At 37.0% G+C, this 18000-nt stretch overlaps 1 protein-coding gene across 2 annotated transcripts; it reads right to left on the bottom strand.

Moving 5' to 3' along the window:
• Positions 1–209: 209 nt before the first annotated feature.
• Positions 210–17757, bottom strand: LOC127949462 (protein GPR108). 2 transcript variants are annotated; one of them, XM_052546796.1, is made up of 18 exons: positions 17521–17757; positions 13971–14084; positions 13832–13882; positions 13661–13743; positions 13124–13188; positions 12928–13049; positions 12275–12337; positions 12086–12187; positions 9229–9356; positions 9083–9158; positions 6633–6706; positions 6421–6538; positions 6218–6348; positions 6095–6138; positions 1357–1406; positions 1191–1274; positions 681–802; positions 210–599 (listed from the first exon to the last, which is right to left on the bottom strand). In XM_052546796.1, the coding sequence occupies exons 1-18, from the start codon at positions 17611–17613 to the stop codon at positions 512–514; spliced, it is 1608 nt and encodes a 535-aa protein (XP_052402756.1). In that variant the 5' UTR covers positions 17614–17757; the 3' UTR covers positions 210–511. The 2 variants fall into 2 exon arrangements, with proteins under 2 accessions (XP_052402756.1, XP_052402755.1); XM_052546795.1 differs by having other exon boundaries at positions 9229–9362; positions 12092–12187; positions 17521–17756.
• Positions 17758–18000: the final 243 nt, after the last annotated feature.

Here is an 18000-nt window from a genome sequence, read left to right as displayed (position 1 = left end):
CCTGGTGAAAGAGTCACAATAACCAACCTCTGTATTTACGCTAGTTTTAGAGAAGAACCGCTTCCAGTCGTCCGATCAAAAATGAACAGAAAAAAACCATGATATACAAACAACAGCATCACACTGCTTCAGTTAAATAATAAAGACATCAGGAAATAAAAGAAGGCTAAAATCAAACAAATCAAATTATCCTCACCCATGCAATATAATGATTGTACATCTTTTTAATGAAGGAATAAATGAGCGAACAAATTAAGGAATAGAGCAGAGTGACCACATCATTACTGTAAACCAAAGCATGAGATTCGGTCCATGTCACTGTTATCCCAGAGTCTGTACCGGAAAATCGGCTCGTTATCTCATGGAAATCGTGTCTGCTGCGCTTTATTCTCATACGTTTTTTCCATTCCGTGTTTTTTCACTTGCATAGTGAGTCTGTGGGTACCAGGACAGCAACCTCAGGAAGGGGAGGAGGTAGAGAGTCCAGGCTCCGCCCTCTTTGATATGACACTCACAACGCAACCTCTCTCGGTCTCTCTTGGCCGTTAGACGTTTTCTTCACCTTGTGGATGCCCTCCAGTGCTCCGGATTCGGTTACACTGCGTGTGAGAGAAATAATATCACACACTGAACCTCTCGTATAGAAAGAGTGAAGGAGAGATGGAGAGAGAGAGACCTACACTTCATCTATCTTCAGGTCCTCCTCATCCTGAGGCAGCTGTAGATACGGGTTATTCGATGCCGGACGGAACTTGAATCCCGTCAAGACGAAGAAGATCAGAGTAGAAACCTCCACTAAAAACTGCAAACACAAGGAGAGAAAAGACGGAAGTTCTGGTTAGTCGGAGCGATTTTCTGTGCTACAAACACACGGCTCCAGACTGTGACCAGAACTGCACATGAGAAACATCAAATAGCAAGAATAATGGTAATTTAATGCAAGTAGAATAGCCTATATTAATTTTCCACACAGAAATGTTGCACATTACTGTTGTTAAAAATACATTTTGTATGCATCAACTCGAGCTCTGCTTTACGGTTAAATGTGTCCTACCAAGAAATAAATGTTATATTATGAGTAACTGCTCTTATTAATGCAAAACACTAGTAATTTTCTGATTCAGTTATCTTTATTTAATACCCCCACCCACCAGCGCTAGTTATTTATGTTATAATGTTAGTGTGATTACCTCCCGACCCCACTGCCACTGGAACGGCACTGTGAGCTGCAGCATTATCGCGATGATCCGTGTGAAGTAGATATAACACACGATCTGAGGACAGAGAAAACGCTTTCAGATGTCCACCTTAGAAACATGATCTTATCCTAGATGTGAATAAAGACCAATGTCTCACCATCACATAGTAATGTCTGAAGAGCTTCAAATTCTCCAGGTTCATAGCAGCTGCACAAGAACGTAAATTTGTGTATTTAGAAAAACAAATATACACACACAAACAAAAACAACATCGGTATTGATAACTATAGCGATAACTGTAACAATAATTATACTGATAAATGTGAGGATAATATCTAATTATAGTTACACTTATAACTGAAACAATAACAGCAATAACTGTAAAAGATAATAACTATACTGATAATTCTTCTAATATATATTAACTAAATGAATAATTACACTGATAACTGTAGCAATAACTGAAAATAACTATACCGATAACTAAAGATAACTATTAATATAATTATACAGATAACTGTGACGATAACAGATAATAATTATACAGATAACTAAAGAAAAACTAAGATAATTATACAGATAACTGTGACGATAACAGATAATAACTATACCGAAAACTAAAGATAATTAAGAGAATTATACAGATAACTGATGATAACTGACAATAACTATACCGATAACTAAAGATAATTTTAAGATAATTATACAGATAACGGTGACGATAACAGATAATAACTATACTGATAACTAAAGACAACTATTATGATAATTATACAGATAACTGTGATGATAACTGACAATAACTATACCCATAGACGTTGGAACGGGGGGGGGGGGCGGCCGCCCCCCTCGCCCTTTCCCCAACCCTATACATATATATATATACAGAATCTGAATTAAAATGTGTTTGATTTAAGCCTACATTTCAAAATTTTGTGTCAGAAAATGTATTGTTTTTAAGCCTTTCGCATGTACGAACACACAGGTGTAATCAAGTGCATCACATGATCAACTGCTAAATTCAAATGTTGAATTTGTAAAAAACACGCTGATGTCTATGGAAGAGGTAATAATAATCCTTTCCATTATAATTCGACACGTTTTATTCATATCAGATACACATTGTGTATTTAACTTCAATGTTTACTCTATTCTATTCCCAGTTCACCAGCCACTCACTTTTAAGTATTTCAGGAGAAGTGGATGAATTCACGTGTTGTAAACATAGAGGTTGTAAATCCAACAGATCCAATTCTCTGAACTGCGTCTGCGGCACAACTACGGTGGCACCCATCGCGCATACAGCTCAACTAACGCGATTATAAAGGTGTTTAAACAACAATATACTTCCACTTGCATGTATTTGACAATAGGAATATTATATATTTCATGCCATAACTAACACATTTGTGAATATTCTGAATGAATAATGAACTATTCATCATTCATTCAGCGCTGTTGCTGCTGCGATGTGTCACGTGACAAGCAATGATGCGTCACCATGGAAACGCCGCCCCCCCCCCCCCCCCTCACAATATATTTCCCACGTCCCTGACTATACCGATAACTAAAGATAACTATTAAGATAATTATACAGATAACTGATGATAACTGACAATAAGTATACCGATAACTAAAGATAATTTTAAGATAATTATACAGATAACTGTGATAACTGACAAGAACTACACCAATAACTAACTATAAAGATAATTAAAGTTATAACTGTAAAGATAAACAATTACTATACCAATAATTCTACTAATATATATAACTATAACAATAATTACACTGATAACTGTAGCGATAACTGACAATAACTATACCGATAACTATTAGGATAATTATACAGATAACTAATGATAGCTGATGATAATTACACTGATAACTACAACAATGATCAACAATAACTATATCAACAACTATAGGGAATTAAAGTGATAACTACAATGATAACAAACAATAATCACACCGATAACTATAAAGATAATTAAACTGACAAGAGTACTATAAGAGTAATTAGTTATATTTTATTTGCAGGTGTCCTTGTTATAGTGTAATTATACATTAAAATGTTGATTAATATTAATTAACTACATGTTCTTACTATATGGTTAGGATTAGGGCTACTTGCATGTAATTATGCATAATTAATTATTATGATAGTAAGTACATGCAACGTGTGTAACAAGGACACCTTAAAATAAAGTTTTAACAATAATTATACTAATAACTATAATGAAACTATTGTAATGATAAATGTGACGATTGTAAACAATGACTGGGTTCCCACTCTTTTTCAGAGATCATTTTCCAGGACATTTCAAATTTCATTATGATGGGAATAAAATATAAGGATCACATATTCACAGCCTAAAGTAATATATTCCTCTCTCCTCTCTTAAAAAAAAAAAGCATACAATTTATGGCTATAACCCAACTATAAAATCAGAAATGCACCAAATACACACATACACACACGTTTGGTTCACTATCCTGCTAGAGAGTCCTTAGACATAATGATTTTTATACTGTACAAACTGTATATTCTATCCCCCTACACTATCACAGAAAGCTTTTGACATTTTACATTTTCAAAAAAACATTAAGTATGTTTATTGATACAGTTCCCCCATGGGGACTGCTGGCTGGTCCCTACAATGTAGATGACCTCAGGTTATACTATCCTTATGGGGACCATTTGGTCTCACACACACACACACGCACACACACACAAAGCTTCTGAAGGTAAACTCTACACTTTATTTTAATGAACACATTATAACGACTGCCTAGGCCCTAGGCCCTTCTAGTTAAGCTTCCCCTTCCCTCTTCCCCCAACTGCAGTCTCCAAAAAAATAAAAGGCATTATAAAAAAAATAATTAGCAAAAAGCATCTGTCCCAAACAGACTAAACAACACATAAATGTCTGTCCAAAATATTTACTGCATTAAGCTCCACATTAACCTTGTGAATTTTGTTTTACTGTTTGAGTTTGCTCAAACTCTCTTGCAACTTTTCCAAGCTTTGTTTTAGAGCTGTTAACTCCTCACTTTTGTCTGCGAAACTTTTTCGCATTTGATTTTGACAGTAAGGGGAAGTCATGCTTTTTCTCTGCCCTGACGGCTATTTCATCTGCCTCTTTCTGCATGGTTTCAATGCTTGGTTTCGAAACTTGTCAAGCCTGGAAGTGTAAGCAAAATTTTGGAATTCTGCTTTATGGTGTGTGTAGACGTGTATTAAAAACATTTTGTACTGTGCAAGAACCTCATCACACTGAGGTGCAGTGTACCAACCAGCATTGAGCAAAGCTTGCAATAGTTTTTGAAACATTTCTCTTGAATTATCTCTGTTTGCAACCATGATCACAGGGTCAAGGGAGCTCAAGTGCCGCACAGCTGGGTACATTAGGGGACTTCTCTCCATTATTTTCTTGCAAGTCATGGAAAGGAAGGAGACACATTATTTTTTGAACAGCTAAATTTTTACAGGATGTTCCTTGTGTTAATGTTCCTTATTTAATAAAAAAAAGCACTAGTAATAATCTAGTGTTTTAATAAAATATCAACAAACAATATATCACTATTGTATAATTAACGCAAAATATTGAATGTTTTAAAATAAATACGATTTAGAATAGAAAGAGGAAAGGTAAGATGCTTTAAAAATTAAACTATTACCACCAGCAGTGGCAGAAAATAAAAGTCTTTATGAGTGAATCATTGGAGTCACTCTATCAAATGATTCATTCAAAACGCTTATTTAGGAATGAAGAAAATGACGGTCTTCATGAATGGGTCATGAATCGTTTCTCAAATTCATTCAAAAACGAAGATATGAATCAAAAACACAGATTCAGTTGGCAAAGAAACGTCACTGTACTGTATGTTGCTAAGAGAAACGTCTGTTTGGAACTACTGGGTTGGTGAAACAGAGCAAACAGACAACAGTACAATAGCAAACGTGCCTTTATTACGTATATATATTATATACTACCGGCCTCCGCCTCATGTTCACAAGTCTGTGCTGCACTATGAACATGCAATTATTGCTGTGCATCGCGTCAGCATTTCATTTTCACTTCCTATGTCGTTCATAAAACAGGTTTGGGAAGTTTGGGTCTGATTTGTCATTGGGATGCAAGACGTTCCAACGATTCTAAATAAAATAGACTTAACAAATCGATAACCTTTTCTCAGGCAAATGCCGTCACGCATGCTGTAATTCAAAACATGCGTATCAAAATAATTACTTTACAATAATATTAACATGCAATTGAATATTACCTGCATACCAGTGAACATTTGCTGCAAACATTCGTGTATTTAATTTCTTGCACCTGCAAACCGCCAACACGAGACTGCGTCATACGTTACAGGGAGCTTAAACAGCGTGAGCTCACGTTTCAAAACTCAGCATCCCTGAACGCAGCGCTTTCTGTTACGTAAATTTTTTCAACCAGTTGTCGGACAATTCTTTAATGATCAAGAAAATTTAAAAATAATAATTTTCAAGGACAACAAAATTTTTTCCAGGACAATCTATGTTTTCTCTCATTTTCCATGTGTTTTCCAGGACTGGAAGATCTGTCATTAATATTCCAGGATTTCCAGGACGCGTGGGAACCCTGAATGACTTCTATAACCATAGCAATAACCGATAACTGTAAAAGATAATACTACAATGACTATACGATAAACTATTATATAAAGATAACTTTAACAATACCTACAGCGCTAACTATATAGTGCTAATCATAGCAGTGGAATTGTTCCAGTGTCGTTATGGTGTTACTGCACTTTTAGAGTATAACTGTGTGTTATAGTTATGGTCATAGTTTTGGTGCCTTGTGTGATTGGGTCTTTACGACACACACAGTTCCTGTCAAACACACCTTTGCCGTCCGTGTTCGAATCCTCCTGCAGGTGTCGGATGGACCTGTTAGACACAGAATCATAAAACACATCAGATGACAGTAAATATCATCACATCGGGAGCCTGGCGCACCGATACGCACCAGATGACAGGGAACAGGATGGCTCCACAGCAGATGAGATCCACCAGGAACAGGATCTCCCTCCAGAAAGTGTATTCACTCGTGCCCTCCTCCGTCTCCTCGATGATGATATAGGACACGTTAGCCAGAACCTGCAACAAACAAGCTTCAGTCACGGATAACAGCACACCAGGACTACGAGAGAAACGTGTCCAAACACACACCTGCAGAGGAATGATGATCATGAAGATCTTCTTCTCTTTGTCTGACAGGATGTATTTGACGAAGGCAAAGCCGGTGCCGATGAGAGCCAGCGTGATGAACAGAAGAGCCCCCTTCAGCCTGACACACAGAGATCATGCACACTGAAACATACACAGTACAAGCACATCTCTAAGCGTGAGGAACACAAGGAGAGTGAAGGTGTGATACGCACAGGTGTGTGATGTAGTACAGGACGGCCCAACCTTCAATAGGATTCCCCTTAGAGTTGATGAAGTGATAGTTGGTCTGAGCAGAAGACACACAAACACTTGTGAGGATCACAATAACACAGGAACATGTTTCAAATCACCTCTGAACATATCGAATTAAATACTGCTTTTTATTTATATGTAAATCAACACAGAGTTATTGTGTTTTTATATTTACATTGAAGTAGATATATACACATCTAAGTAAATGTATATACAACAGATATATATATATATATATATATATATCTTGGAGTATCAACAGCATCACAGAACAAACATCCTCTAAAGAAAATTAATATAAATGATTAATTTTCAGATGTTGGTAAGTCAATTTCTGTTGTCATGTCAGCATCAAAGGCTATCTTCATGACAAAAACTGAGCTGGAATAACAAGATTTTAAAACACAAAATAAAACCAAATAAACACAAAAATACCCATGATGATGGCAAGTATATGGAGCCAAAAGAGTCTCAATGAAGATAAATGCACACACTACATTCACATATGCACACATAGGATTCATACATGCACACACATAATTCATAAATACACACACAAAATTTAAAAAGCACAGAAGATTCACAAATGCATACAAAATTCACAAATGCACACAAAATTCAGAAATACACACACAATTCAGAAATGAAAACAACATTTACAAATGCACTCAAGATTCACAAATGCACAGGACAAGATTCAGAAATGTATTTCTGATGCACACACACATATATCTTGATTTACAAACTGCTTGCGGTCTGTGAACTTCACTGCATTTGTGTGTGAATTTTGAGACTCCCCTGACTTGGCTCGACACACAAATGCCTTTTTTTAAACAGGGAATGATCTGCAACCAATCAGATATCTCCCTTGTTTTACCCAATCACAAGAATGCACCCCACGTGGGGACTGTTTACTTAAAAGCCAATCAGCGAACGACTCACTTTCCTCAGCGAACGATTCACTTTCCTCACGCAGCGAACGACTCACTTTCCTCAGCGAACGACTCACTTTCCTCAGCGAACGATTCACTTTCCTCACGCAGCGAACGACTCACTTACCTCATGCAGCCGGCGACACACACTTTGCGCAGCAGGAGAGTCAATTTCCTCTCGCAGCAAACGATTCACTTTCCTCACGAGTCACGCAGCGAACGACTCACTTTCCTCAGCGAACAATTCACTTTCCTCACGCAGCGAAGTTGAGCAAAGGATTCACTTTCCTCACGCAGCGATCAACTCACTTTCCTCAGCGAACGATTCACTTTCCTCACGCAGCCGGAGAGTCACTTTCCTCTCACAGCGGACCATTGACTCGTAGGGACCGAATATTATAATTAAAGTGACTTCTATATTGCAACCAAAAGAATATTTAGATATATTTAAATATTCAAAAAGGTGTAAAAAATGTTTTTACTTTCATTAAAATAATTTTATTTCAATAAAATGAAATAATTGCCTATTGCAAATTTATGAATCCATAGTTAACTTTTTTTCTGCAGTCACTGGGCTATATGTATTGAGACATTTTTAAATTTATATTTTGTAAAAAATAATTTTAAAAAAACCTGAATTGTAATCAATTAATTGTAATTGTAACATCTGTATTTTCATACAATTTCATAAATAAGTAGGCTATAATATGCCTCACCACAGGCATATCACGCTGTGTGAACACGTTCATGTGATTGGCTTATAAGTAAACAATCCCCCACGTGGGGTGCATTCTTGTGATTGGCTAAAAGAAGGGAGATATCTGATTGGTTGCAGATCATTCCCTGTTTAAAAAAAGGCATCAAATGCAGTGAAGTTCACAGACCGCAAGCAGTTTGTAAATCAAGATATATGTGTGTGTGCATCAAAAATACATTTCTGAATCTTGTCCTGTGCATTTGTGAATCTTGAGTGCATTTGTAAATGTTGTTTGCATTTCTGAATTGTGTGTATTTCTGAATTTTGTGTGCATTTGTGAATTTTGTATGCATTTGTGAATCTTCTGTGCTTTTTAAATTTTTTGTGTGCATTTGTGAATTTTGTGCGCATTTGTGTATCGTGTGTGTATTTATGAATTATGTGTTTGCATGTATGAATCCTGTGTGTGCATATGTGAATGTAGTGTGTGCATTTATCTTCATTGAGACTCTTTTGGCTCCATACAAGTATGACCGTGCAATTTTAGTGCAATTCTTCAGAAGTTTTCAAATATTTTCTCCAAGTTCAAAGCTAACACGGTCAACTTTAACAAGTCATGAAGCTATTTTTTAGAAGAGCTAATAAAAATAGCAAAGCACGATTTACACAATTACTAAAACGTGAACTGAAATGAAAATGAAAACTGAATATTAAAATCAACTTTAACATTACTAGAAACTATGAAAGTATCTCAGCTGTGTGTAGTCGGAGTTTTACTCACACTGTGGAACAGCAGAGACACAGCGTTAGTGTACGCCAGCGCCGCCATCAGCCAGTGGATCTTAAACACACTGTACCTGTCAAACACACACACATCATGAACACCAGCGGTTCCCTCACAGCGACAGGCCCTGTGTGTGTGTGTACCTGTACTTGAGCAGTGTGTACGTCCACACCCCGGCAGCGATGAAGAAGATGGCAGCCATTGAGATGTAGAGGCGCGGAAGGGGAATCTCAGCCGCTGACAGATAACCACTGGGATTCTTCTCTATGATCTCCACCTAACACACACACAAGGCACTCTTTTAGAGATCTAAGAACATGGTCTGAACTGTACGGGGCAGGTGCACTTAGGGTGGGCCCAAAGTTTAACAATGAGAAAAACAATCGGCGCGGCGGGTTCAAAAGGGTTGTACCCTCTTAATGAGCCATGGGTGTGTTATAGGTATAACGTCCAATAAACATTGTACCCACACTTCAAATTTAAGGATCTTTCAAGGACTTTTCCAGGTCCAATACCCGCAAATTCAAGGACTTGATGTGGGAACACATTTCGAGTGAGAGCAAGGTTACATATTGCATACATGTGTTATATTATGAGATATATTGTTACAGTTTTCATGACTCAAACACAACTATGCAAAAAAAAAACTTTTTATTTTTATTTTTGACCATATGACAGAGATCTGATATTCTACTTATTGTATTTCAGTTTTGCATAAAACTGAAGAATATCTGGTACGTCCTATACTGCATTCTTAAATGATCTGACACCAACTTTTGCATGGATTTTATTGAAAAGTGCTTAGGCTCATGAGTCCAAAAGTTTTAAGATGTATGAATATGCTTTTAAGTTTTTCTTGCCTCATCTTAACAAGCAATTCAACATTAATTTCACAGTGTGTCTATGAAACCTGGAGGTATCATTGTAGTAGTTTTGTGAGTGCTTGAACGTCATGTAGGATGACCACATATTAGTTTTCCAAAAAGAGGACAGTGGATGTGGGCGGGGGTGTGGTGGGTTGGTGGTTAATATGGAAATTACCTAAAAAAGATATTTTAAAGTTACTGCTATGCATACTGATCATAACAACAGCTAAAAAGCTTCCTACCAGTGGCCCTACTTCACAAAACTTAACATCTAGCACAGTTTTATCAGGCAGAATGAAAAATGTTTCGATACAAGCATTTCAGTCAAATGTAACTTTAGCAACATTTCAAACCTTTAAACCATGGGGGAATATCAAACCATTAACAGTTTAAAAGTAGCCATAGGAAGAAAGAACAAAACGCAGACTTGACAACCCTGCATTCAACACAATCTGCAGGAGTCAGATTTGACTGATCATGGGTTGGGGAGAGAGAAATGGCTGACAGACAATGCAATATTACAACACAAAGTACCTGTACCACGTGGGAAACACTTAATGTAACGCATAAATGCGTGTAACTAATGTAAATTAAGCAAGGTAGTACACATAGGCCATGAAGTGTTGGCGAAATAACACATTGGCGAACCAGTGGGTAATCCATGGTATAGTGCTTAAATGGTATAAGTCCTTTCTTTCAAACAGAACCTGTTTCTTTACTTTGTGGGGTTCCACAGGGGTCGATTCTCGGCCCGATTCGGTTTTCTTTGTATATGTTACCCCTTGGATCAATTTTTCTTTGCTGGACTGTTTACAAGATTAAGCTATGGCTGTCCTTAAACTTTTTAAATCTGAATGAAGACACAACTGAAGTTTAATTTTTTATCTGATTTGGGCAGTTTAGACCCTTTTTGTAAGTCAGTAGTGTGGAATATAGGAGTTCTTTTTGATAGTGATCTCAAGTTTGATAAACATATTTATTCTGTGGTTATATCATGTTTTTATCACTTGAGATTAATAGCCAAGGTGAAACCATTTTTGTCCATGCATGATTTAGAAAAAGTAATTCATGCCTTTGTATTCACAAGGTTAGATTACTCCAGCTCATTAATTGTTGGCATAAATCATTGCATTACCGCTTACAACTGGTTTAAAATGCTGCAACGAGGTTTTTGACAGGTTCTGATAAGAAAGATCATATTACCGATTCCCTATAGAATTAATTGTAAAAAAAAATTGATTTGGTCTATAAATCATTACATAGTAGGGCTCCACTGTACTTGGTGGAACTGATTGAGAAAAATGAGGCAAAACGTTCTCTAAGGTCAGCTGTCCAGAACTAAACACTGAAGTAGAGATCAAGCTTTTGTAGCGATCGCTCTGAAACTCTGGAATGAATCACCGTTTTCTCTCAGATCAGCTCCCACATTAAGTGTTTTTAAACACAAGCTTAAAGAACATTTCATTGCATTAGCATTTAACGGGGTACAGACATTACTCTGTATATTGAATTTGTGGAGTTTATTTCACTGTCATTTTATGTTTTGATTCTGTTTTATTATGTGTTTACTTATTTTACAGCACTTTGGTCAATGGTGGGTTGTGTAAAAGTGCTCAATCAATAAATAAAAATTAAAGAAAGATAATGATTAGATGATATTGAACTGAATCATTTAAACGGTTGATTCATTCAGAAAAAAAAAAAACAGCGTTATGTTTCCCAGAGAGACACAACGGTGTTTGAATTTTTTTTTTTGTCAAAATAGGCAATATGGCGTCTAAAGCATAAGTCTCTTAATTAACCTGAACTGTCGTAAAAAAAAAAAATCAATATAACATTTGTAATTATGTTTTTTTTGGAGAGTAAATAACAGCACTCTTCATGTGAAACTGATTAACTATATGAAGTTGTATAGATGTATACATTTTCTGCTCTCATATCTTGAATTAGTGATTATTCTAAATGTATTTTAATAGACTGAATCAGGCAGTGAAAGAACACACTGGATGTGACGATGATAACTGCGTCGGGCTGACACTAATGAAGAACACTTTGCGGTGGGTATAGAGAGGGCCACAGAGTTTGATGCTGATCATGTGACCCGCGGCTCTGAGCCGGTCAGATGTGTCTGCACACTCACGTGGAGAGCGTATGGACTCAGCGTCTTGCCGTTGTGGCAGTTGTGGAAGTCCAGGTTGTAGAGGCCCTGCGAGCTCGCACTCATCGTGAGACGGAACTGAGCGGGAGAGAGAAGACAGGAGAGGTTTGACATCAGTCACTGGTCTGTGTAACACTGTGTGTGTGTGTGTGTGTGGGCTCTCACCCTGAAGTTGTAGGAATCACCTTCTTGCTGCAGCTCCAGCCACTTCCCGTCAAATCTCTCCACCTGACGGGAACACGGTTCAAGAAGCAATGACAAAAACAGCTGCACACAAGAGTCATGAAACACCAGACTGCTTCCTCTCAGATTTGTGCTGCACGTCACTGAAGACAAATGTTTGCATCCTTTCAGTTTAATTATTGGAGAAAACGGATTAAATATTTTTGTCTTCCGTGTTTAAGATCTACACTGTGTTGACTATATCTCTCCGATGATGTGTTGGTATCTCATAATTACTAAGATGATAGACTGCATGTTCTTATCATACCAGAAGACGCTTTGCATAAATATTCACAACAGCACGAGCTGATGTCACTTAGACAGACACTTCAGATGCTGAGATCACACACATTACCTGAGAGAAATGATCAAAGGAGAGCGTTTGTTTCTGCTTTGTAAGAGTTCGGCACCAAAATATATGTTTGTGATGAGAAGTGCAAACGTCTGTGCATTCATTAGTGTTTTTAACTATGGGAGTGAAATGAAACGCTCTGAACACTAAACTGTGGTGACAGCAAACCAGTGCAGAAACAGTGGGATTCATGACCCTTTACACAAGCTTTAAAATCAGATTTAACAAACACACGGGTCTGTACCTTCTGGCTAACGGTGCTGCTGACAGCCGGCGTCTCTTCTGAATTCTCTTTCTGTTTCGTTGTCTGATCAACACTCGGCTCTTCTGGCTTCTCAGCCTCGTTATTTTCTCTTTTGGTCCTTGCTGAGAAACACAGACACCATCAACAGCCTTCAAACACACACACACACACACACACACACACGCAGTTCTTTTACCTTTCTCTCCATCGAGTCTGGACTCCAGCGTGAAGTTATAATGACCAAAGTGCCTCACTTGGACTCTGCACACATCCACCATCACAGTTACCAGTTCATCTTCACAGTAGCTAACACTTTATTTTACAGTGTCTTGTTACATGTACCTACTACTAGAATAACAAACATGATGCATAATTACATGTAAGTAGCCCTTATCCTAACCCTACGGCAAAAACATGTAGTTAATTCATTTTTCTGTAATAGAATTGAAATGTAGAATAAATACACTGTAAATAGGACACCTTAAAGTAAAGTGCATCCAAATACTCCTGTACATGTTATCATTACAGTTATCAATAAAGTGTAACCTCACAGTATAAAATGTGTCACGTTCATAATGATGTGTCAGGCTTTATTCATTCAGTGATGGAGAAGCTAAAACCCAAACAAAACTGTAGTTAAAATCATTTTTTGAAGTTAATAACCAGCTCAGACAAGCGACCCCGGGGTCACGATGGGCCGGTGTGTTTCTCCTCACCGCTGGACAGGACTCACCCGTGACGCTTGGTGTCCATGATGAAGAGGATGAGCTCAGTGTCATTCTTACTGTTCTTCAGCTTACACTCCTGCCCATCCTCCTGTAGAGAAACACACACACACACACACACACACACGTCAGGAACACGAGATGAACTCAGGACAGAGAGAAGAGACACAGACACTCACGGTGTTGGACAGGATACCACTCACTCGAGACCAGGACAGACTGAAGCCCACCTGCAACACAAGACCACAGCAGCTGATGAATCACACACACACACTCTCGTTCTCACACACACACACACACACACACACACTCACTCACCGTCCCGGGGTCACTCTTCTCCTGGGGCAGTCTCAGAGACAGCAGGTGGACGTCCAGATAGCCATCCGGAAAATAACCGAATGAGTTCAAGTGGACCACAGACCGCGTCTCATTCTGAGAGAGAGAGAGAGAGAGAGAGAGAGAGAGAGAGAGAGAGAGAGAGAAGAGGGAGAGAGAGAGAGAGAGAAGAGAGAGAGAGAGAGAAAAGAGAGGGAGAGAGAAGAGAGAGAGAGAAAAGAGAGGGAGAGAGAGAGAGAGAGAGAGAGAGAGAGAGAGAGGGAGAGAGAGAGAGAGAAGGGAGAGAGAGAGAGAGAGAGAGAGAGAGAGAGAAGAGAGGCGCTCAGCATGAAGAGTTCATTATGTGTCAACATATGTACATATGAGAATCCCTAAATAATTCAGTTTATGACAGAGTCGCTACACAAGAGAAAGAAATGATAGAAACCATCAGATAAATGTGACCCTGGAGCACAAAAACACTCATAAGGGTATTTTATTTATTTATTTATTTATTGAGATTTAGGCCATAAAATAATCGTTCCATTGATGTATGGTTTGTTAGGAGAAGATACAAATATTTAATGATCTGCAATCTGAGGGTGCAAAAAATGCATATTACTAATCAAAAATGAAGTTCAGATATATTTACGGTAGGAAATTCACTAAATATCTTCATGGAACATGGTCTTTACTTAATATCCTAATGATTTTTGGCATAAAAGAAAAAGCTATAATTTTGACGCATACAATGTATTGTTACTTATATACCTCAGCTACTGAAGACAGGTACATGTGTGTAAATAAAACCCATAAATCATCAAATAAACCAAATGAAGGCTACAGAATAAATCATTAAATCGATTTTAGTCAAAATTAATGTAAGCCATAAATACACAAATAGGCTACTTTTGTAAACAACAAATCATTACGCTTTTGAGGTCAAGGATTAAATACGTGAAACAGATTAGATAAATTAATGATTTTATCTAAAATAAATAATTACATAAGGGACACATGAGACACATACCATATGTAAAACACAAGTTTAAACAAGGGATATAAATCACTAAATAAATGATAAAGCAATAAATTCATCTTTATGAACAATGAATCTTTATTTAAGTAAGATAAAAGAGTTACGTAAACCAAATGCTTAAATAAAGGAGATCATTTATTAAAGAAGCTGAATTCATTAGACAAGTCAGTAAAAAGTGAAATAAACGAGACATATCTGAAATCATGTTGAATAACTGTATAAGGAGCTGATGGAGTATAAATAAAGAGAGACGCCCTTGTCAAAAAATCCTAAAGGATTCCAATAAGAAAACTGTACAGGATTCTAATTGGATTTTCTATCATATTTTGGAACCGTTCCTATAGGATTCTGATAGGAATAGTCTTGTAGGACAAGACATAAATATCCTGTAGGATCATTCCTATAGGATTTTAATGGGATCCAGTTGGGTGACTGTTTATATGGGATTTTTTTTTTTATTCTAAAGGTACACTTTTCCATTGTATTTGTTTTATGAACAAATAGTACTTGCATTTTGCCTAAACTCATCCTGATGTAGACATTGTTCATTGTACGTTGCACGACCTTCAGTAACATTGTAAAAAACATAAGAGGTGATTTGTGCAGCAATACAGCATTAGTGCAAAAATTTATAAGGGACTGGTAATGAATTGATCACACGCACACACAATATGTAGCATTTGTGCTTCCAATGTAAATATACACTAAACCAGTTCTAGACCCAAAGGGAGGAACATATCTATAGTGAGGAGGAACATATAAAGTGTATACAGGAGACCAGAAGTTGAATATAAAAATAACACTTTACTGTAACAATAATAATAATAATAATAATAATAGCAAATACAATCACATCACAACACAGAACAATAAAACATCAAACAATATGTAGAATATGATATTGTAACTCAGTATAATACACCTCAAAGGGAACTTAAACTGTTCATTTCATTTAATACAGTACTATTTGTGTGTAATGTAAAAACAGAGAGAGAAAAAAAAAGCAAAAGCAATCGCTAATGCTCTGTCAAACGAACATGTGCACGATTATTTCCTGGTTTTAGATAAGCCAGCTCAGTCATTTCGAGTCGTACTGTGCTTTAAGGGGAGAGCACTTTTCTCAGCTTCTCTACAAAATCTATTCACAATTTGAAAAAAAATCTTTGTTAATCTAAGAGGACCAAACGTCCACATTTACCATTTCAGAAATGACCAACGCGAGTGTTAAATATTAAGCCGGTAAATCTGCTAAATTTTTCTGGACTCATTGCTTCGATTGACAGTAAAACCGCCATCTATTCGCCATCTATTCTCTTGTCATGCGTGTCTTCATGTACACACAAATATCACGGGAGAACTGTATCATGTCAAACTTTTTAACTGGAACATAAATCCTAACCTGCACAACAGAACATATTAATCCATCAATACAAATAAAGCGGTACACAAAACCATAAAGCACAATTCAAAACGCTCAAAATGTTGGCAGAACAGGCATTTTGTACTCGCTACTTCAGTGTTTTATACAATTACATTTTATTATAAATGGCATACATTATTATTTCATTAATATCAGTTGTTAAATTAGCTTTTGCTATGTAAAGTTATAGGCAAACAGCAGATACAGTAACTAGATCAACAACTCAGCAACAGATATAATTTCTTCACCCAAAATGGTTCGTTTGAAAGTGAAAGTGAAAGTGAAAATGGGATGCAGCTCAGATAAGTATCATTATTTCTTCCTTTTTAGAGTATTTCAATACATTTTTAACAAGTTTAACAACGTTAATCACTCGATTTCTCAGCTTCCTCACCTGACCGTTACCGTTCAAATTATGCACGCTACAGTGTCACGCGCACTACTACATTCGGATTTCTTAAAGGGGAAGCGTCACGACAATATCATTATAGATGTTTGTGTTTCTATGAATTCTTAGTCACATGTAATACATTTTAACTTATTCGGATATTATATCAATTAGAATATTTTCCTTACTGTATTTTGATTTATATATATATATATATATATATATATATATATATATATATATATATATATATATATATATATATATATATATATATATTTGTGTATATATAGGCTGCATTTTTATGGGTTACAAATACACACACACACACACATACACAGTGCTACTCTAAAAAAGTAATTAACAGAATCAAATAAGATCCTACAGGACAAAGTGAATTTCCATTTAAAAATCACAATGTCCAATACAAATCAATAAAAGATCACATGAAAAAATTAAATCCCATTAAATTAAACACAATATCCAATAAGATTCTAAACATCAAATAAAATCCTACAGGACAAAGTGAAATTCCATTAAAATGAATCAGAATGTCCAATAGGATTCTAAGAATCCAGTAAGATCCAATAGAACAAAGTGAAATTCCATTAAAATCAACCAGAATGTCCAATAGGATTTTAAGAATCCAGTAGGATCCAATAGGACAAAGTGAAATTCCAATAGGATTTTTTGACAAGGGACAGACCTTGAGTGTGAGCTGGTGGATCCTCGCGCTGATCTCTGACGCCATCAGGATGAAGATCACCACACTCAACAGAGACTTCATCATCATCATCATCCTCCTCCTCACACGCTGTGTGCCGATCACTGAGCCGTCAACAATCAATCTGTCTGCCAGAGGGTCGACACTCACTCATTGGATCGCCAGTTTGTTTCCAAACTCTTCCAGGTGAACCTCCACTTCCGGGACGCGTGAGCGAATACTATAGACAGTAAAAGAAATAGACACAGCGACCCCATTGGAACTCAATGCGCTACTTGCACTACTTCCGCGTTCTTTTCAATAGGGCTTAGTCAGTCCCGGTTTAGCAATGGCTGCGTTCTACATCCGCTGTCTCCAGGATCTCCCTAAGATTAACGTTACCGATGTGCATCGTATTTGCAAAAAATCAACCACAGCTCCATCCAGCAAGCTGGGGAAAGGCTTTAAATTAAACGCAGCCTC

The sequence above is a fragment of the Carassius gibelio genome, chromosome B1 (assembly GCF_023724105.1).
Source record: "Carassius gibelio isolate Cgi1373 ecotype wild population from Czech Republic chromosome B1, carGib1.2-hapl.c, whole genome shotgun sequence".
NCBI lineage: Eukaryota > Metazoa > Chordata > Actinopteri > Cypriniformes > Cyprinidae > Carassius > Carassius gibelio.
This window is presented reverse-complemented; position numbering and strand designations above follow the sequence as displayed.